We start from the raw sequence: 22,868 nt of genomic DNA, 5'->3' as shown, positions 1-22,868 counted from the left end.
AAAGTAGACCCAAGTGCCTCCAACAGACACTAAGCAAGAACTGGTTTAAGCTAGAGCCAGCAGAAAGTATATTGAAGAGGAGTTATTTTCGATGTTTACTGAAAGGGAACCTGTCACCCCCTCAGGCGTTTGTAACTAAAAGCCACCTTTTGCAGCACTAATGCTGCATTCTGACAAGGTGGCTTTTTAGTTATGCTCCCTGCACACGCTGAAATAAACACTTATAAAATGTGCCCCCGCATACCCTGATAGTGTGACGGCAGCCTTACTGTTCGGGTTCAGCCCCCCAAACGGGTGTTTGTTGCGCTGTCATGTGCATGACAGCGCGGCAACCCCTGCATCTCATTGGCTGTAAAATGATTACTGCTGGTCAGACAGCCGCAGTTCCCACACTGACAGCGCACATCTGTGATCAGAGGTATAAAGTTTACCTCTGGTCACTGGTGTCTGATGGGACTACTGCTCTTATCAGCCTATGACTGCTGATGCTAATAATTATTTATTTGGAGCACAGGCTGTTGAATACTTGATCAGCCATTCCTGCTCTCACTGTTATTAGTCGCAGCAGGCATAGGCTGATGGGAGCAGTAGTTCCATCAACTGACTTCAGCTACCCGAGCTATACTTTATACCTTGGATCACAGCTGCAGGCTCAGGCTGTCATCTGACAGCGTTGAAACTGCAGCTCTGTGACCAGCAGTAATGATTTTACCACCCATCAAAAGCAGTGTTTGCGGCGCTGTCATGCACATGACAGCATGGCAAACCGTGAATGTTCAGGCCCCCCATTCAAGTGAATGGGGTCCGGGTACTGTTCTGGAACCCAAATTTGTATTTATTTATTTTTTAACTGTTCGGCAGAAGCCGCCGGCCCGAACATCCAGGTCACCGCCCATCTCTAGTCACCAGCTCTTGCTCATTTTATCGTTCTACTAAACATACAGTTTTTGTTGCTTTAAGTGGTCCATGTGGTTCCAGAAATATGGGTTTTATTTAGGACTACATTTTTTATTGTCTTTACCAAGGAGGCGCGGCTCACAGGATTGTTTGGGGGCATGTTTTAAGTTATTTTCTGCATCATTGCCCAATAAACCACATCTTTGTAAAGATAATTTACTGCAAATTTAAAAGTCCAAAATATTATGAACTGTAATGCAAGAAAAAAAGGACAATAAGAACATATGGGTGCATACCATCCCCCGGAGCAATTTCTGCTTCAACCTTTGTTTCACCACCATGTCGGTCCATTCTGTTTGCATCAGAAGGTTCAGGATCAATTTTGGACTGCTCCTGCACCATTTCTTCTTTGCTGTTTTAAAGAAAAACAAAAAATACATTGCATAACAGGAACTGATGCAGCAACCTAACCAGGAAGGATATTAAACTATGAATTCAAGCCAGACAGTTAACCCAACTACACTGATGTAAGTGTGCTGAAGCCCAATATTAGCTTATAGGAATGCTTTGATTAAAAAATTTTTTTTTTTTTTCTTTTGTTGGAAAAAAACTAAGTATAACTGGAAATAACATGATCAGTATAAGTTACATATATTTGAGTAAAGAGTAAAACTAGACAAACTTTTGTCATTAAAAGGAAAGGAATTTGGGTGCCTAAATGTTCCATCATTAAAAGTGGGGATTTATGCATCCCCTTGACAGGTCCAAAAATATGGCTTTCTTGGCAAGTGAACATTCATAAAATCCCATCCACTATGCTGTAACATCTGGCCGCTGCAGCTGTACGCAGCGTCTAATCCGCAGCATTTACTGACTGAAAACATACCCGTAACGTCCAATAACTCATATATCCAACATTGGACACCTCCCGCTGATCTGATCAGTCGTCATGTGCCCCTAACAGGTACAGGTGGAATCTCGATCCGCTGTTAAATGCCGCTGTCAATCTGCACTCATGTCACATGACCCTGGGTCGCCGATTGGTTGGCATGACAACCTAGGGTCTACATTTGCACATTTTTGCAATTTCACCGCGCTTTGAATCATTTTTCCTGCTTTCCGATATGGTAAAATCAATGGTGCCATTCAAAAGTGCAACTCATCCCGCAAAAAACAAGCCCTCACACGGCCACATTGATGGAAAATAACAAAAGTATGGCTCCGGAAAGAAGGGGAGCAAAAAAAATGGAATTGCAAAAACAGAAATACCACTGGTTCTTAAGGGGTTACTGTCACAGGATTTAGAAATATTTGTGTTAAACAGTTAAGGGAATTGCCATTTAACCAGTTGATTTCCAAATGAAAAAAAATGCAGTGTGCCTTAAAGTGTGCCTGGGACTGCACAAGGTTAATATAAAAATTTGTATTGTTTAGGAAACAACTATTTAAGCTGTTGCAATGCTTTTTGGTATGTTATGAGAATATATGGGAGGAATATACAATGTACAAAAATAAAGCAGGGTGTGCCCACGCCATCACCTTTATGGAAGCGGGCATATTCCACCAAAATGGTGCAAGACAGTGGGCTCCAGTGTATGAGGCAGCAGCACCTCAGTGCTACCATTACTCGGTTACCATTGTCTATAGAAACATAAATGGAGGACAAAGTCCAGTAATTTAATGACCAAGAGCGAGTAGTTAATATTCCGGATAAAGTGTTTTGTGGAGCATTATATACACAATTACATGTAATTGTTGAAAATACAATTATGTTACAGGAAAATACCAAGTTGTGTAACAAAAGCATCTCCACTCAATTGCTGCAGATTGGCAGTGAAATAAGAATACAGTACACCTTAGTTTAAGAAGCAACTCACCTTTGTGAGGAAGTTACAAATCTATCATTGAAGCAGACATGTTGTTCTGTGGTCTCATGTGGCTTTACATGTACTTCCATAGCAGACCTGTCTGAATCACACTCCAGTGTCACTAAACAGAAAAAAAACAAAGACAAAAACACATTCTTAGTGCAAGTATAGTAGACATGACATCCCAATACACTCAAATGGTATATTTAAACACTTTGAATACTTATGTATCCTACCATAATCCAGCACCAGCTTTCCTAGTTTAGGGTCTACAGCCTGTGAGAAATCACACAACAACCACCCTGGTATTTGTCACTGCAAATGGCTTCGATGTCACGAGTCATCTGCGTAATGAGAAATTACATGTGATGTGACTGCTTAGAGGGTTTGTCTAGTTCATAAAGTATCACCTGTGGTTAGGTGGTAACTTATTTTATCATTCGAAGGCTGTCAAATGAACATCGAAAGGTAGAGAAGGGAATTTTTTTTCTGGTTAGGAAGCTCATCCCAGTTAAAAAATGTAGCAGGTAGTCAGATATGGGACCGATTATCCATTTTCTACAGGGCTGTTGGGAAGTAGAGTGCAGCGCTCAGCAACCTCCAAGGGAATGAATGGAGCGGCATTTAAGAAAGTATATTGTGTCTCAATGCCATCAAGAATAAAAGTGCCCAGATCTGCAAATTTGTGTGGATCCAAGTGGTCAGACCCCCATCAAACAAGTTATCAGCCATCACTGAAAGTTAAAATCCAGTGTCAGTCATGTTACATATCCATTTAATCTAAAAAACTAGGCAAACAGTCAAATTATAGATTGTAGCCTGTATTTTAAGAGCAGAGTTTTGACTGATCAGTGGTGATTTTATAATCTGTAACCCACCGATCTGCAATAATATGCAATTCCTGTAATTTATAGAACTCTATAGTTACACTATAAATAGGGTAGCCTATGAGCATCACATTGCCTAGTCAGAAGATAAGTGATGTGTATGAATAATTGTTAGTGCTTATGTGACCTGAGATCATTCATACCTACCAGCACATTGGAGGGGATAAATCTATGCAGCTTAGAGATGGTCTATGAAAACAGTTGACATCACTTCAATTCTTCAGATCAATGGGCCTAGTGAAGGTTACTGCGATGTTACGTCCAGTGACAGGACGTTTATTATTTATCTAATTGTGATTTGTCAAGACGAGTTTGTAGACTAACCACTAAGTGTGTACAGTTAAATCAGTGATTGTAAGGCATCATAAATGCAGCACTAAACAATTCTATTTTAAGTGTTCATTGCAAAATAAGAGGTTTCATTTCCAGAAAGCATGAATGACTATTATAACACTAATTAGAGAATGCATGACAGCTTTGCCATGAGAAATCAATTTGATAACCTTTTAAGACTGCATGTTGTACATGTCCAGGGTGGGTTCTAGCACATCATGGTATCTCCAACAGCCAGGGCCCCAAGAACAAAATAGAAGCAGTCTAAGATTTGGCTTCTCTATAGTAGGTCACAATTTTGAAAGGGAACCCCTAAAGTGAATCATGGGCAGCATGAATTAGAAACCCCCTGCAATATTGCAGCTGTGTGGGTTTTATCTGATGCAGTGTTTCAGAGAATACATTGTGAAAAGCCTTCTGGGGACTGTGTCTCAGATAAGCAGTCCAAGATTGGATTCTGGAGACTACTCGTCACTCTGATCTCCAGGATGTACAAGTCTCTCTCTATGCACACATTGGGAGATACTAGTCAGTCAGTCATGAACAGCAGAGATGGGAGAAGCCGAAAGGACCATGCATCTGAGATACAGTTCCTGGCCGGCATTTCAATACACGTCTACTCTGAAATGCTGCAACGCTTTACAGTGAAGCCTACATGGATACAATTAGACAGTGTCCCTTTCATGCTCCACATGGTTCAAGCAGCATGAATCTACTGTCAGGTTCCCTTCAGCTTAATCACTAGGAGCTCTCCATAAGGCACAGGTACGGAATCCCAGCAGACAAGGAAGTACACTATAATGTTTAAATAGTTATAGGTAATTTGTTAATTTAAAAGGGAATCTGTCACCAGGTTTTTGCTACCTCATTTGAGAGCAGCATAATCTAGAATAAGACCCCAGCAATGTATCACTGTTTATTGGGTGCAGCAGTTGTGATAGCTACATCTAAAAACTGCCAAAGCGAACCATGCCCACACCCCTGATTAGCAGCTTTGTGTATAGAGTTGGACCATGATGCACATTGGCAGCTAGTCCTGTAGTAATCATCTCCTGATGATAAAACACTCATTGGACTGGAACAGCACCCAGCCTAGTAAGTGACATCCCTGAAAATAGGGTCTCTACCCTTATGTCATGTTGCCCTCAGGTTACAAAAAATACTGCAGATTCCTTAAAGTATCAAAACAAATACCACAAAATTGTTAGTATCAAACCATATAGTGCGTCTTGGTTCAGATATTTGGTGATCTGGGCAAGTATTGGACCAATATGAAATTCTCTCGAAAATATTAACTATTTACGGTATTTTGTCAAATTCGTTAAACAAAAAAAAACAAAAACTATCCCATGGAAAAAAATTGCTAAAACTTCTCGTCAATACAGACCAAAGCACTGGTCTTTATGGAGAGGGGTAGCATGCAATTCATTATTTCAAATAGTATAAAATATGTACCGGTATATATTTATATTTTCTATAAGGTTTTAAATCTAAAATGGAGATCGAGATTACACATAAGTATACTTACAAGAGAGTACTATACAGATACTATGACATCAGTTACTACAATAAAGCCATAACTACTAGTTTATGTATGCTGCTTAATTTCATAGATTAATAAAGCAACCATTTTGCAGCAGTTTTGGTGTGTTCGCAATACTTACATAGCATTTTGCTGGCCAAATGTTCCCTAATGCAATGTGTACTGATCAGTGTATCCGCCTTGCTCCACGCCAGTAGAATTGACTGTTAAAAGCAGTCCCATCAAAATGCCTAGTAGTGGTGTGACATCACCCTGCTGCCTCTCTGTAATTGGAAGGCAACCATCAGCCCACAGCACCATCTGCTTGTATGGCTACACGTCAGGGATGTGCTGACAGCCCTCCCCTAGCACTACGACACTGTGCTGCATCACAAGGATGTGCAGATCATTTCCTTTTCTACTAGTACACAAGCTGAGGTTACTCTCGGTCAGATGAGAATAGAGCCAAGGGAAATACGCCCTGTCAAAAGGAATTACACAGGTGCATGGAATATACTGGTAGCTAAAGCAGGATATTCTTATTAGGAGAAAGAACACTACATGACATTCAATACAAATGTACACTTCATGGCTGCAACTAAGAATTAAACCAGATCACCACCACAGCTAGTTGGCCTACTTAACCCCTTCATCCCCAAGCCCGTTTTATCAGTTACTAGATGTAGCCCGATTCTAATGCATCGGGTATTCTAGAATATGTATGTAGTTTATTTATGAAGATTTTAGAATAATGCAATTTATACACAGGATTCGGCCGGCCGCGACCAATTAGCGAAGCGTGGTTCAAAACCCGTGGCAATTCACGGCCGGACTGCGCCTGTCGCTGATTGTTCGCGGCTGGCCATGGAGTACACTGCACAGCCCACGGAGTACACTGCACAGCCCACGGAGTATATTGCAATGTGGGAATCATATCCCTGTTAAAAAAAAAAAAAAAAAAAAAAAGAATTAAAATAGTTATATACACTCACCTTCCGTTGGCCCCCGGATGCAGGCGAAGCGTTTACCGATGCTCCTCGCGTGCTCCAGTCCCAAGAGTGCATTGCGGTCTCACGAGATGATGACGTAGCAGTGTCGCGAGACCGCACGTCATCATCTCGCGAGACCGCAATGCATGGAGCGGTCACCGGAGCGTCGCGATGAGCGGGAAAGGCCTGTTCTGGATCTGAGGGGCCGACGGATGGTGAGTATATAACTTTTTTTTTATTTTTTTTTTATTATTATTAACATTAGATCTTTTTACTATTGATGCTGCATAGGCAGCATCAGTAGTAAATAGTTGGTCACACAGGGTTAATAGCAGTGTTAACGAAGTGCGTTACACCGCGGCATAACGCGGTCCGCTAATGCTGCGATTAACCCTGTGTGAGCGCTGACTGCGGGGAGTATGGAGCGGACACTGACTGCGGCACAGACAGACGGAAGTGACCCTTAGACAATTATATAGTAGATGACCAGGCCAAATTTTACAATTCTGACCGGTGTAACTTTATGGAGGTTAACTCTGGAACGATTTAACAGATCCAACGGTTTGACAATTTTTTCGTGACATATTGCACTTAGTGGCAATATTTCTTCAATATGACTTGCATTTATTTGTGAAAAAAAATAAATAAAAATGGAAATTTGGAGAAAACGTTAATTATTGTGTGTGACATAACTCTCTGGTTTAAGGGCATAAAAAAGGAAAATTTCCCACATGTTTACCTTATAGCTGCACAATTTTTTAAACAATTGTTTTGACAGGACATTAGAAGGGTTCAAAGTTGACAAGCAATTTCTCATTTTTCCATAAAAATGTGCTTTTTTTTATTTCTTGGGAGACCACATTTGAAGTGATCGTGGGGCATATATGACACCATTTAAAAACTGCATCCCTCCAGGTGCTCAAAACCACATTCAAAAAGTGTATTAACCCTTCAGATGCTTCACTGGAACTGAAGCAATTTGGAAGGCAAAAAAAAAAAAATTAACATTTCACTTTTTTTTTCCTTCACAAAAATTTTAAAATTTAGACTCCATTTTTAAAAAAATGTTCACAAGGGTAACAGGAGAAAATTTTGGGGTTCCATTTTCTCCGGAGTACACCGATAACCAATATGTGGAGGAACACTACTGTTTGGGCGCATGGCAGGGCTCGGAAGGGAAGGAGCACTGAATTTTTTAACGCAAAAATTTGTAGGAATCATGATGTGCCTTAAGAGGGGAACCCCCACAAGTGACCCCATTTTGGAAACTAGATCCCTCAAGGAATGTATTTAGATGTATGGTGAGCACCTTGAACCCACAGGTGCTTCACAGATCATTCGATTAGTACATTACTACAATACATGTTTTTATTTTCACAGCTAAATAATATTATTAACAAATGTTTTTAGCTTTAATTTCTTATTTTCACAAGGGTAACAGGAGAAATTGCACCATATAATTTGTTGCGCAATTTCCCCTGAGGATACAGATGTCCCATATGTAGTTGAAAACTACTTTTGGAGGCACAGTGCAAAGCTCAGAAGCATCATATTGGAGTTCAGATTTTGCTGGAATGGTTTGAGGGTGCCATGTCACATTGGGAGAGCCCTTGAGGTGCCAGAATAGCAGAATCCTCCATAAGTGACACCATTTTATAAACTACACCTCTTAATGGGGCAAATTGGTGCAGTGAGCATGTTGACACCACATGGGCCTCACAAATTTACATTTTGTGGGGAGGAAAGAATTACTACAAAAAATGTTTTATCTTCAGATTTTACATTTTCACAAGGGGAAATAGGTAAAAGGCAACAACATTTGTCACAGGTTTTGCTTAACATGGAAATACCCCATATGTGGCTGTACAGTACTGCTTAGACACACAGTGAAACTCTGGAGGGACTGAGCACCATTTGCCCCCTGAAGCACAGATTTTCTTAGAATAGCTAGACTCCATGTACAAAGTCCCGACGTGCTAGAAGAGCAGAATATCCACCTCAAGTGACCCCATTTTGGAAATTATACTAGTTAACCTGTTTAGGAAATTTTCTACAAGTAATGATTTTGACTTAAAAGGTTCTCCAGAAACAAGCAGAAGGATGTTGTAGTGAAAATTGAATATCTGCTATTGTAGTGCCCGTACATTATAGTGCACAGAACATTATACCCAGATCGTGCTTCTGGAGACAAGCACCTGTAAATTAACCCCTTAGTGACAGAGCCAATTTGGTACTTAATGACCGAGCCAATTTTTACAATTCTGACCAGTGTCACTTTATGAGGTTATAACTCTGGAACGCTTTATCGGATCCCGCTGATTCTGAGACTGATTTTTCGTGACATGTTGTACTTCATGCTAGTGGTAACATTTCTTCGATATTACTTGCGATTATTTATGAAAAAAATGGAAATATGGCGAAAATTTTTAAAATTTTGCAATTTTCAAACTTTGTATTTTTATGCCTTTAAATCAGAGAGATATGTCACAAAAAATAGTTAATAAATAACATTTCTCACATGTCTACTTTACATCAGCACAATTTTGGAAACAATTTTTTTTTTGTTAGGGAGTTATAAGGGTTAAAAGTTGACCAGCAATTTCTCATTTTTACAACACCATGTTTTTTTTAGGGACCACATCACCTTTGAAGTGATTTTGAGGGGTCTATATGATAGAAAATAACCAAGTGTGACACCATTCTAAAAACTGCACCCCTCAAGCTGCTCAAAACCACATTCAAGAAGTTTATTAACCCTTTACGTACTTCACAGGAACTAAAACAATGTGGAAGAAAAAAATGAACATTTTACTTTTTTTTGCAAACATTTTACTTCAGAACCATTTTTTTTAATTTTCACAAGTGTAAAAACAGAAATTTAACCACAAATTTTGTTGTGCAATTTTTCCTGAGTACGCCGATACCCCATATGTGGAGGTAAACCACTGTTTGGGCGCACCGCAGAGCTTGGAAGTGAAGGAGCACCGTTTGACTGTTTCAATGCAGAATTGGCTGGAATTGAGATCGGATGCCATGTCGCGTTTGGAGAGTCCCTGATGTGCCTAAACAGTGGAAACCCCCCACAAGTGATACCATTTTGGAAACTAGACCCCTTAAGGAACTTATCTAGATGTGTGGTGAGCACTTTGAACCCCCAAGTGCTTCACAGAAGTTTATAACGTAGAGCTGTGAAAATAAAAAATCTCATTTTTCTACAAAAATGATCTTTTTGCCTCCAAATTTTTATTTTACCAAGGGTAACAGGAGAAAATGGACCCCAGAAGCTGTTGTACAATTTGTCTTGAGTACGCCGACACCCCATATGTGGGGGTAAACCACTGTTTGGGCGCATGGCTGAGCTCGGAAGCAAAGGAGCGCCATTTGACTTTTCAATGCAAAATTGACTGGAATTGAGATCGGACGCCATGTCGCATTTGGAGAGCCCCTGATGTGCCTAAACAGCAGAAACCCCCCAAAAGTGACCCCATTTTGGAAACTAGACCCCCCATGGAACTTATCTAGATGTGTAGTGAGAACTTTGAATGCCCAAGTGCATCACAGAAGTTTATAATGCAGAGTAGTGAAAATAAAAAATATTTTTTTTCCCCACAAAAAAGATTTTTTTAGCCCCCAAATTTTTATTTTCAAAAGGGTAACAAGAGAAATTGGACCCCAAAAGTTGTTGTCCAATTTGTCCTGAGTATGCTGGTACCCCATATGTGGGGGTAAACCACTGTTTGGGCGCACGGCAGAGCTCGGAAGGGAAGGAGCGCCATTTTGGAATGCAGACTTTGATAGAATTGTCTGCGGGCGTTATGTTGCGTTTGCAGACCCCTAATGTACCTAAACAGTAGAAACCCCCACAAGTGACCAAATTTTGGAAACTAGACCCCCTAAGGAACTTATCTAGATATGTGGTGAGAACTTTGAAAGCTCAAGTGCTTCACAGAAATTTATAATGCAGAGTAGTGAAAATAAAAAAATATATTTTTTTCCAACAAAAAAGATTTTTAGCCCCCAAGTTTTCATTTTCACAAGGGTAACAGGAGAAATTGGACCCCAAAAGTTGTTGTCCAATTTATCCCGAGTACGCTGATGCCCCATATGTGGGGGTAAACCACTGTTTGGGCGCACGGCAGAGCTCAGAAGGGAGGGAGTACCATTTGACTTTTTTAGCGCAAAATTGGCTGTCGTGTTTGGAGACCCCCTGATGTACCTAAACAGTGGAAACCCCCCAATTCTAACTCCAACCCTAACCCCAACACAGCCCTAACCCTAATCTCAACCCGATCCATAATCCTAATCACAACCCTAACCCCAAAACAGCCCTAATCTCAACCCTAACCATAACCCTAATCAAAACCCTAAATCCAACACACCCCTAACCCTAATCCCAACCCTAACCCTAACCCCAACCCTAATCCCAAACGTAACACTAATCCCAACCCTAATCCAAACCCTAACCCTAATCCCAACTCTAACCCTAACTTTAGCCCCAACCCTAACTTTAGCCCCAACCCTAACCATAACTTTAGCCCCCGTCGTCACAAAAAAAGTTCAATGTAACCTTTTTTTTGTACGTCGCGTCCGCCATTTCCGCGGATGCGTGGCCGTAACTCTGCCCCCTCCTCCCCAGGACATAGACTGGGCAGCGGATGCGTTGAAAAACTGCATCCGCTGCCCACGTTGTGCACAATTTTCACAACGTGCGTCGGTACATCGGGCCGACGCATTGCGACCGCCCCGTACCGACGCAAGTGTGAAAGAAGCCTAAGGCTACTTTCACACTAGCGTCGTACTCGGCCCATCGCAGTGTGTCGGGCCGACGTACCGACGCTAGCGTTGTAAGCGCCGCACAACGGGTGCAGCGGATGCTGTTTTTTCAACGCATCCGCTGCCCCATTGTGAGGTGCGGGGAGGCGGGGGCGGAGTTCCGGCCACGCATGCGCAGTCGGAAATGGCGGACACGTCGCACAAAAAAGTTACATGTAGTTTTTTTTGTGTCGACGGTCCGCCGAAGCACGACGCATCCGTCGCACGACGGATGCGACATGTGGCAATCCGTCGCAATGCGTCGCTAATGCAAGCCAATGGAGAAAAACGCATCCTGCAAGCACTTTTGCAGGATGCGTTTTTTCTCCAACGACGCATTGCGACGGAAGCCAAAAAACGCTAGTGTGAAAGTAGCCTAGCCCTAAACCTAACCCTAAATTTAGCCCCAACCCTAACCCTAACTCTAACCCTAACTCTAACCCTAACTCTAACCCTAACTCTAACCCTAACTCTAACCCTAACTCTAACCCTAACTCTAACCCTAACTCTAACCCTAACTCTAACCCTAACTCTAACCCTAACTCTAACCCTAACTCTAACCCTAACTCTAACCCTAACTCTAACCCTAACTCTAACCCTAACTCTAACCCTAACTCTAACCCTAACTCTAACCCTAACTCTAACCCTAACTCTAACCCTAACTCTAACCCTAACTCTAACCCTAACTCTAACCCTAACTCTAACCCTAACTCTAACCCTAACTCTAACCCTAACTCTAACCCTAACTCTAACCCTAACTCTAACCCTAACTCTAACCCTAACCATAATTTTAGCCCCAACTTGTCTTCTCCTGCCGGCCGGCAGATGGCAGCAGATGGCGGGCGCACTGCGCATGCGCCCGCCATGATGAAAAAGCCGGCTGGCAGGAGAAGACAGAAGAGGACCCAGGGACCCCGGGTGAGTATGATAGGGTCCCCGAATCCCCCTATTTCTCTGTCCTCTGATGTGCGATCACATCAGAGGACAGAGAAATAACTGATCGCTTTTTTTTTTTTTTTTGCGGTCGCCGGTAAACTGCTAATTACCGGCGATCGCAAAGCAGGGGTCGGTGCAAACCGACCCCGATCATGTTCTTTGGGGTCTCGGCTACCCCCGGCAGCCGAGACCCCAAAGATCTTCCGGGTGCCGGGCGGCGGGCGCACTGCGCATGCGCCCGCCATTTTTTCCCGGAAAAAAGATGGCGGCGCCCATCGGGAGCCACGAGGAGCACCGGGGGAGATAGGTGAGTATTGGGGGGCTATTGGGGGCCATCGGGGACACTATTTCTCTGTCCTCCGATGTGCAATCACATCGGAGGACAGAGAAATTAAACGGCAAATCGCGTTTTTTTTTGTTGCGACCGCCGGTAAACGGTTAATTACCGGCGATCGCAACTCGGGGGTCGGTAAAACCCCCCCGAATCATGTTCTCTGGGGTCTCGGCTACCCTCGGCAACCGAGACCCCAGAGAAAATCCGACTCTGGGGGGCGCTATTCACTTTTTCCACAGCGCCGTTAATTAACGGCGCTGTGGATTAAGTACCCTTAGCGGCCGCCGTTAAAAGGCGTATCGGCGGTCGTTAAGGGGTTAAGCAGGCTCTCATAGCTGCAGAAATTGAAAACATGTGGACACGAAATGATTTAGGCCGGGGTCACACTTGCGAGTGTGATACGAGAAACTTGTGAGTCTCTTGCATCAATACCCAGCACTGCCGCTGGCACTCAGGACTGGAGTGTGCAGCTGCATGTATTTCTATGCAGCCGCATGCTTCAGTCCGAGTGCCAGCGGCATTGCCAGGTATTGATGCGCGACTTTCTCACAATCACACTCGCAAGTGTGACCCCTGCCTTAGGCACACTGTGGGGCATTTGGATGTGCAGAATTCGCTAGGTTTCTTTTGGAAGGCGAGGAACAATAGTGCTTTTCCAGAGCCTTTGTACTACCAGCAATGTGGATGCCCCCTATATTTCCATTAACAGACCTGAGTGGGGACTTTCTTTTTTGTGGATAGAGTTGAAGCTTTAATTTGGGAACATTTTACATAACGTTTGGGATCACATTTATCCTGCGCTCTACACTCAGCACTTGAATTCAGGTTCCCATCTAAATCTCAAAATCATAGAATGGTAGAGTTGGAAGGGACTCCTAGGTCATCTAGTCCAACCTCCTGCTCAATGCAGGATTCAATAAATCATCCCAGACAGATTCTACTCTACTCCAGCTCCCTCTTTGCTCCGCTTCCTCTTTTGTATCCAGCAGCTAACTTCAGCATGCAAGCTTCGGGCTGCTCATAACATCACTGCGACGTTCCACCAGTAACTTGTACGCAGACATCACCTGCCAGTTTCTGACTGGTCTGCGGTGTGTATTGCAGTGAGGGTATTCGGTGGGTCTCTCTGCCACAACGCCTTTCAGCTGAGTGTGCATCCTGGTGCACATCCAGCTGAAATATAGAATGTTAGAGTTGGAAGGGACCTCCAGGCTAATAGTATCCAACCCCCTGCTCAATGCAGGATTCACTAAACCATCTCAGACAGATGTCTAACCAGCCTCTGTTGTGAAAACTTCCATTGAAGGAGAACTCTCCACCTCTCGTGGCAGCCTGTTCCACTCATTGATCACCCTCACGGTCAAAAAGTTTCTTTCTAAAATCTAATCTGTATAGTCTCCCTTTCAGGTTCATTCTAGTGCTAGTCTTTCCATGTGTAAATGAGAACAAAGCCGATCCCTCCACAAATATCTCAAGGGCTGTCACACTGGAGACAGCTTTTAAGGCTCCTCTCGGTATTCTCTTTTGTAAGCTAAACATTCCTAAAGCCCTTAACCGTTCTTCATAGGACTTAGTTTGCAGACAGGTCACCATTCTGGTCGCTCATCTGAACTTACTCCAGTTTGCTCATGTCTTAAAATGTGGTGCCCAGAACTGGACGAAGTATTCCACATTAGGTCTGACCAAAGAGAAGTAGAGGGGGATAATTACTTCACGTGACCATGTGACTGTATGCTTCCGTAAATACAACCCAGAATGGTTTGCTTTTTTTGCTGCTGTATCACACTGTTGACTCATGTTCAGTCTTTGATCTGTTTAGATCTTTTTGAATTCTCTCTTTTCTAATATTAGCCATGCCTCCTAGCTTTGTGTCATCAGCAAATTTCATCAGTTTACCCTCAATACCTTCATCTAAAATTTAAAATCTATAATAGGGTCGGCAGAGCGAACATGTGCTCTGTCGGGCATCATTTTCAGGTCTATTCGCATACTTGAGGAAGACACTCAGACATAATAGAGTCGACTGTGTCCAGTAGGTGTATACGCCTGAAAATTATGCACGACAGAGCACACGTTGACTGTCAGCACCATTATATTTTGAATATATTATATTCTATGGCCCCGTCGGCACATATGTCCAATTCCCATTTTATATATAAAAGGGACCAACGAACATGGGCAAGAACACCGTGTTAAAGCAATATATGAGGCTGCTGTGTTCTGCGCCAGAGGCAGGGCCGGCTCCAGGATTTTGAGGGCCCTGGGCGAAAGAGTCTCAGTTGGCCCCCTAAAACAGCCCACGTAGTATATTGCACAGCCACGTAGTATATAACACAGCCCACGTACTATATAACACAGCCCACGTACTATATAACACAGCCCACGTACTATATAACACAGCCCACGTACTATATAACACAGCCCACGTACTATATAACACAGCCCACGTACTATATAACACAGCCCACGTACTATATAACACAGCCCACGTACTATATAACACAGCCCACGTACTATATAACACAGCCCACGTACTATATAACACAGCCCACGTACTATATAACACAGCCCACGTACTATATAACACAGCCCACACCTTGTCCTCCCAGCCAGGCTCTGCATCCTCCAGCAATGCTCCTGCCTCCAGGAAGGCTCATTCACTTTCGCCATCACAGGTGCTGCACACTTCCTGCTTGGCGACGCGAGGCTCATTCTCCGGCCACTGGACGGTTGGAAGTCACTCTGCGTATCCATGGCGACGCGTCATGCATTGTGGGCGGCTCTCCAGCAGCGGCTCCCAGAGCTCTGTGCCGCCTCCTCTCTTCTAGCGTGCACCGCGGACCGCAAATGCCTGCCTCAGGTGCCGCATGCGGCCCGGGGGCCGCGTGTTTGAGACCCCTGATCTAAATCATTGCTAAAAGATGTTTAACAAAGGGCCCAGGAAAGAGCCCTGTGGTACCCCAATTGAGACATTCTTCCAACTGGATGTACAGCTATTTATGACCACTCTTTTGGTCAGATCACTAAGCCTGTTATGAATTCACCCTACAGTTACCTTGTCCATTCTATTCTTTGTCAAAATGCTTCGCTGAACTCAAGCTATACTATGACTGGGTGAATCAGGGAAATGCAGTAGTCACCCGAATGACACGATTCATTATAGTGTATGGATCCCTCAGGGGTATCATCTGAGACAGCAGAGTTACTCTAGCCTCTCCTCAATGGTGTCCTTTTCAGAGGTGCACAAAACTGTCCGACGGCACTTTTATGCACGCCTAGAAGACGGACACCGCTGGATCATAGGCCACACAACGTCCACAGTGCCTCCATCTGTCTCATAGGGAATATCCGGTTGGGGGTTCTGTCTGAAGCACGTATTTCAGATATTTACATGGAATCATCGGTGTAAGCGCTCAGCGCAGGATAGATGTGCACCAATCCATACTGCGATCTTTGAGAGGCAGTATGAACAAATCAACAGGTGAAAGTTTGGTTTTATTTCATTTTTAGGCCGTTCCTCGTGCAGTTTAATTGATTGCAAGACTATTCTTTGGGTCAGAACGATTACAGCATTTTTTTTTATTGTTTGGTTGCTATAATAGTAAACAAAGGTTTTTAGTCCAAAAATTAGCTTTCGCATTGCCATATTTTGAGAGCTATACATTTTCCAAAATTTCTGGTGACAGTCGTGTGAGGGCTTGCTTTTTTAGTGGGACAAGTTGACGTTTTATTGGTACCATTTTCGGGTGCATGATATTTTTTGATCGCTTTCTAATCAGATTTTTGGGAGCCAGCTTGAACGAAAACAAGCAATTCAGTCTTTTTTTTTTTTTTTTTTAAAGTCGTTCGCGGAGTGGTAAAATTGATAAGGTCGCTTTACTCCTTAGGTCAGTAAGATTACAGCGATAACACATTTTTATGTTTTGGCCCTTTTACACAAACTTTTATAAAATTATTTTTCCATTGTTTGATTCGTAGTTATAACTAATTTTTCCACTTATGGAAGCAGTATGGCGGCTTGTGTTTTGCAGGACAAGATGTCATTTTCAGTTACATTTTTTTACAATCTTTTTGATAGCGTTTTCTGCCACTTTGTTCGGCGGCGTAAGGAAAAAGCTTTGTTTTTTGCCGGTTTTCCAATTCATTTTTTTTTACAGAGTGTTCACTAAAGCAGTTAACTAAAGGGATAGTTTTATAGGTCTGGTCTTTCTGGACGTGGAGATGCCAAAATGTGTACTTTTTTATAAATAGTTATTGTAAAATATATAAATTTTTACCTTTACCTAGTCCCATTATGCAGGAGCATTGCAATGCTTTATAAAGTGCTGCACTGACAAGCTAGTTAGACCATGCACTATGCATGATTTAACTAGCTTGTTAGTCCTGGTGACGTATGATCACCATAACTATTGCCCCCCCACCGCGATGACGTCATGGGGGCACAAGCCCCCTCCCTACCTTCTAAATGCTGCAATCGATATTGATCAAAGCGTTTAAGGGGTTAATCTGCCAGGACCAGGGTGTCAGTGGTCAATCACTAAACACCCAGCGGAGAGTCCTTCCCAACCTGGATGTATTGATACTTTGAAGGTTGTGAAGGGGTTAAGAGATTGTTTACCTTCAGAAAAGTTGGCCCTTAAAATATATAAAAACAATCATCAGGTACTCGCCCTCCCCGAGTCCAGTGCTGGTTACCTGACACCATATAGCACAAGCAGCGGCGCCAGTGTAGCAGGGAGTCACAGGAGGCAGGGTCAAAGCTTCAGGAGGCTGGCAGCGTCATGATTGGGGAAATGCTGCGGGCCCCATGCTGGGAGGAGGAGGGTGTCCCAGCACTGCGAGCCCTAGGCTTTCACAAGGTATCTATGCTATGCGGAGTCTCCATTCCCATTGGTTTCCCTGTTTTGGGCACCTGCCTCCTGTGACCCCGCACCACCACCATTAATACCCCCAGTAAGCCAATTCCGAATAAGACGAACCTCCATTTTCCCCCAAAAAAATTTTTGGGAAAAAAAAATATAGTTCTTACTGATAACGGTATTTCTCTGAGCCCATGACGGCACCACGGAGAGAGAGGGGATCCGCCCACCAAGGACAGGAAACCTACAGATAAAAAGGCGGTACCACTCTTCCGCATCAGTTGTTTACATAGAGAACGATGGGAGACTACGAAAAAGCTTGTTAGTTTTAACATTACTTAGTATAATCAAGATACCGCGTGACCCAATATCAAATAATCTATGACACTATGTTGATGTGTACACCCATGAGTGAAGGGAGGGAATGTACGGGTGCCATCATGGGCTCAGAGAAATACCGTTATCGGTAAGAACTATATTTTTCTCTGTCGCCCATGACGGCACCACAGAGAGATTTGAATAGATTGTACATTCAGGGAGGGACCACCGCTTCTAGAACCCTTTTACCGAAGGTAAGGTCCGAAGAGGAGATAAGGTCCAATCTATAGTGCCTATAGAATGTGGAAGGTGATGACCAAGTAGCAGCTCTACATATCTGGTCAATAGAAGCTCCGGCCTTCTCCGCCCAAGAGGCTGCTACTGCTCTTGTTGAGTGAGCCTTGACATCCCCTGGAGTGGACAGTCCATTTGCCGAGTATGACAGGCTGATAGCGTCCGTGATCCATCTCGCTAGAGTGGCTTTGGAGGCTTTTTTCCCCTTTCGGGGACCCTGGAAACACACAAAAAGAGAGGCATCCTCCCTACTCTCTCTGGTAGCTTCTAAGTATTGCAGGAGGCATCTTCTGACATCTAATGTATGTAATATTTGTTCCTCCCTATTTTTAGGGTTGGGACAGAAGGAGGAGAGCGATATCTCTTGAGATCTGAAATCTGGAAGCATGCTGGGTCTATCTTTAAAATGACCCTATCCTCTAAGAACTGTGTGTAAGGGGGGGGTTAGCTGAAAGCGCCTGTATGTCACTAACCCTACGGGCAGATGTGAGGGCGACCAACAGGGAGGTTTTTGAGAGATAGGTTTTTTCAATGAGATTTCATCTAATGGTTCAAAGGGAGGTTTAGTCAGGGCTTTAAGGACCAAATTTAAATCCCATTGGGGGGTAACCCTTACCGGAAGAGGCCTAGATCTCCCGGCTGCCCTGATAAACCTAGAGACCCACCTATTTGAAGCTAAATTAAAATTGAATAGGGCTCCTAATGCTGCGACATGAACTTTTAGGGTGCTCGTGGCTAAACCAATCTCCAACCCTTTTTGCAAAAACTCTAATATGGATTTAAGGGGGATTTCTTCCCCTATTTTCGCACCTGAAAGGAATTTTTTCCATATTTTCCCATATTGTTTTGTTGTGACTGGTTTTCTACTTTGTAGTAGAGTTGAAATTAGCCCCGGAGAGAACTCTCTGCCTTCTAATAGCTTCCTCTCAAAAGCCAAGCTGTCAAGTGTAAGCTCTTGACTTGTGGATGATGGACCGGGCCTTGTGATAGAAGGTTTGGGAGGTCTGGTAACACCCATGGGTCAGATATTGACATTTTCCTCATCCAGGAGAACCAGAACGGCCAGAACGGGGCTATCAAGATCACAAGAGCCCCGTCCTCCCGAATTTTCCTCAGCACTGCCGGAATCAGAGCGAGAGGAGGAAAAGCATAAGCCAGCTGATGTTGCCAAGGGATCAGGAATGCATCTACTACTACTGGGTTCCCCAGGGGAGCTATGGAGCAAAAGGAGTCCACTTTTTTGTTCAGGTAGTTTGCGAAGAGGTCTATTTTGGGAATACCCCATCTTTCTGTGATCTGGGTAAATACTGCCCGATTTAGCTCCCATTCCCCTTGTTTTAGACTGGAGCGACTGAGGAAGTCCGCTTTGAAATTGTCCACTCCCTTTATATGCAGGCTTGTCAGGGATAGGAGGTTGGTCTCTGCTATTTGTAGGATTGACTTGGTCACCTCCATTAAATTCTGTGAACGAGTACCCCCTTAGTGATTTAGGTATGATACCACCACCCGGTTGTCTGATATCACCCTGACATGGTGAGAGTGAAGGGGTCCCAAGAATTCCCGCAGGGCAAATTTGACCGCTAAAAGTTCCTTCATATTGGAGGATTTGTTTTTTTAGTGTTGACGACCAAGAGCCCTGGGCTACTAGATCGTCGAGATGAGCACCCCACCCCGTGGGACTTGCGTCCGTGGTTAGGACCTTTGAAACTGGGAACACCCATGGGACTCCCCGGGAAAGATTTTCCTGTGATGTCCACCAGATTAGTGAGTGACTTGTGCGAGGAGATAATGTTAACCGCCCTTCTAAATGCCCCCTAGAGAGACCTGTTCTGACAAGATTTGCCATTGGATGTCTCTTGAATGGAACTGATCCCACTGGACTGCGGGGATGCATGAAGTCATAGGGCCTAAGAGGGACATGGCCTGGCGGAGGGTTACGGAGGGTAGAGATTGCATTTTTGATACTAGACTTTGAATTTTTTGTATTTTGTTCCCCGGGAGCCGACATTCCATTTTTATGGAGTCTAGGGTGAGTCCTAGATACTCCTGGACCTGGGAAGGCAATAGTCTGGACTTTAAGTTTATTAGCCAGCCCAACTCCTTTAAAGAGTGTATTACTGTTGCCAGCTGATTTTCGCAGTGTTGTGGGGAGGAGCCCATCACCAAAATGTCGTCTAGATATGGCACAATCAGGGTGTTTTGTCCCCTGAGATGAGCCATTACCTCTGCAATCAGTTTTGTGAAAATTCTCGGGGCTATGGCTAGACATGGGGACATGGTAATACGCGTCCTTCAGGTCCAGGACTACCATGAAGCATTGAGGAAACAGCATTTTTATAGATTACTTTATTGTTTCCATCTTGAATGCTTGAATCTCTAGGCAATTGTTTAGGGTTTTCAAGTTTATGATCATCCTGTAGGACCCGTCCGTTTTTTTCCTCAGGAACAGAGGGGAATAGTACCCTTGCCCTCTTTCTTGTGGGGGAACTTCCAGGAGCTCTCCTTTTCCTACTAACCCGATGACTTCGTTCTGCAATGCCAGTTGTTCTTCCGCTGAAGACCTTGGAGATGTCATCATAAAGGAGGGACGAGGGTATTTTTGAAATGTCAATTCCAGACCTGATTCTATTATGCTCAGAATCCAATGACTGGAGGTAATTCTTTCCCAGGCCGAGAGAAAGAGTGAGTCTCCCCCCCCACCTGGGGCCAACCTTCATTGGGAAGGTTTTTGTTATCGTTGGGATTTTTGTTAAAAATGAATCCCTTGTTCTTGTTTTTCTTATCTTCCCATCTTCCCTGGCCTCTCCCCGGTTTTTTACGGAAAAACCTCTTGCTCCGAAAGGGCTTCTTATAGGAGGGGAAACTCAGAGGGGGAAAAGATTTCTTTTTATCCCCTGCTTTTTCCAGGAAGTCGTCTAGGGTGGACCCGAACAAATTCTCCTTCGCAGGGGATGGTACACAATTTTGTTTTTGTTTGCAAATCGCCTGGCCAGCATTTAAGCCAGAGAGCGCGCCTAGCCGCGTTCGAGAAGACCGCTGATCTAGCAGCTAATATGATGGAATTGGCAGAAGCATCGGCCAAGAATGCCGCTGCCCCTTTCATTACAGGCAAGGTGTTGAGGATAGAGTCCCGGGATGATTTCCCTTTAAGCTGGCCCTCTAGTTGATCTAACCAGATCATTAGGGAGCGGGATGTACATGCGGCTGCCACTGCCGGTTTTAGACCTCCTCCCGCTGCCTCCCAGGAGCTTTTGAGAAAGGCGTCCGCCTTCTTGTCCATAGGGTCTTTTAGGACCCCCATGTCTTCGAAAGGGAGGGCAAATTTTTTTGATGCCTTAGCTATGGCGACATCCAGTTTAGGGGCTCTATCCCAGAAGGAGCAGGATTCGTCCTCGAAGGGGTACTTTCTTTTCGGAGTTAACAGTGACTATGGGTTTTTTTCAACTCTTTTTTAATTAGTGACGAAATTGCGTCATTAAGTGGAAAGGCCCTCTTCTTTTTCTGTTCTAGGCCCCCAAACAATGTCCTGAACTGATCTTTTGGGGTGGGAGTCTACCAGCCCCATAGTGCTCCTCACTGCTTTTATGAGGCCATCAGTGACTTCTATGGCGAAACAACTGTGCCCCCCCGAGGAAGAAGAGGATGATGATGATGAAGAGGAGTCAGAGGAAACTGAGCTTGAACTATCACTGTCTGTATCTGATGCCGGAGACGGGGACCTATGCCTGGTCTTCCTCCGTTTTTTTCCTTTTTTAAGGGATCTAAAAGTGTCTTCTACCTGATCCTCGATCAGGGTTTTTAGATCGGCTGCGAACCCGGGAAGGCTTTCAGATACTGTTTGCTGTATGCATGTATTACATAGTCTTTTTCCCCAGGTAGCTGGGAGATCTTCTCTACAAAGGGCACAGATTCTATGCTTAGTTTTTCCTAAGCTTTTCTTCCCCGGTTGGTATGCTCTGCGTCTGTCTTTTTTCCTGACGCCGTGCTGGACTCCTTGCTATGCTGAGACCTTTGGCGTTCTTTACCGGTAGTATCCTGGTGTCCTTTCTGTTGTCGCCATTTTTGCTGCTGCTGCGACGATACTGGTGGTGGTGGTGATTCTGGCAAGGGTGATGCCGGGTCACTCATACTGCAGTTGGCGCTGTGGCTGGTGCTGCGGTTGCTCTGCTACTGTGGCGGCTGATGCTGTGACACGAGGCTCACGCTGTGGCTTGAGGCTCGTGCTGCTGCTTGAGGCTCGTGCTGCGGATAACACTGAGGGTAACGCTGCGGAGCCGCTGGGTAACTGGTGCAGTTCCCTTCTTAAATGGGAGATTCCCGCCGCTTTTTTGAATTTGCGCCTGCGCAGATCGCTCATAGTTTCAGCGCCGTCCGGCGCCCACGCAGATGCGCCCATCCGCCGGCGCCTGCGCAGATGCATCCACTGCCGGCGCCTGCGCAGATGCGCCCCAACGGCGCCTGCGCAGCTCCAGTGCTCCTGCGCTATCGAGAGAACTGCCGAGTCTCGGGCATGCGCCATCGGGCTAAGATGGCGCCCTAGAAAGCACATATGGAGTGGCCCGCTGGGCTCCCGGCCCTATGAGGCCTTAACGCGCGGCTCTGCACACCGGGTGGCAGTGCAGTGTGCAGGCTGACGCTTTTTCAGGGAGGGCCACGCTGCACCTCCCGCAACCACAGAGGGACCCCCCTGGATGTTGCAGCTGCTGCATCTTACCTGGGGAGGTGACCGCGAACTCCATGTCACCTCCCCCACACACCCTAAAAGCCTACTAGCCCCAGCGGTGGCGCTTCGGGTAACCACACCAGCCGAGGCAGAGGG

General features: G+C 44.6%; 1 protein-coding gene across 3 annotated transcripts in view; it reads right to left on the bottom strand.

Moving 5' to 3' along the window:
* ACSBG2 (acyl-CoA synthetase bubblegum family member 2) overlaps positions 1–22,868 on the bottom strand; it is a 170,200-nt gene that overhangs the window by 47,308 nt on the left and 100,024 nt on the right. Inside the window, exons 2-4 of one of the 3 annotated variants that reach the window (XM_077273426.1) lie at positions 3,002–3,109; positions 2,775–2,886; positions 1,194–1,309 (exon numbers count right to left, since the gene is read on the bottom strand). In XM_077273426.1, coding sequence (XP_077129541.1) covers positions 1,194–1,309; positions 2,775–2,854 — 196 coding nt within the window. In that variant the 5' untranslated portion in view covers positions 2,855–2,886; positions 3,002–3,109. Of the gene's footprint in view, positions 1–1,193; positions 1,310–2,774; positions 2,887–3,001; positions 3,110–5,649; positions 5,899–22,868 lie in introns of those variants that run through there. The other 2 variants (XM_077273408.1, XM_077273417.1) reach the window with 2 other exon arrangements.

This window comes from Ranitomeya variabilis, chromosome 1 (assembly GCF_051348905.1).
Source record: "Ranitomeya variabilis isolate aRanVar5 chromosome 1, aRanVar5.hap1, whole genome shotgun sequence".
Lineage (NCBI taxonomy): Eukaryota > Metazoa > Chordata > Amphibia > Anura > Dendrobatidae > Ranitomeya > Ranitomeya variabilis.
Note: the sequence above shows the minus strand (reverse complement) of the source record. Positions and strands in the feature narration are given on the sequence as shown.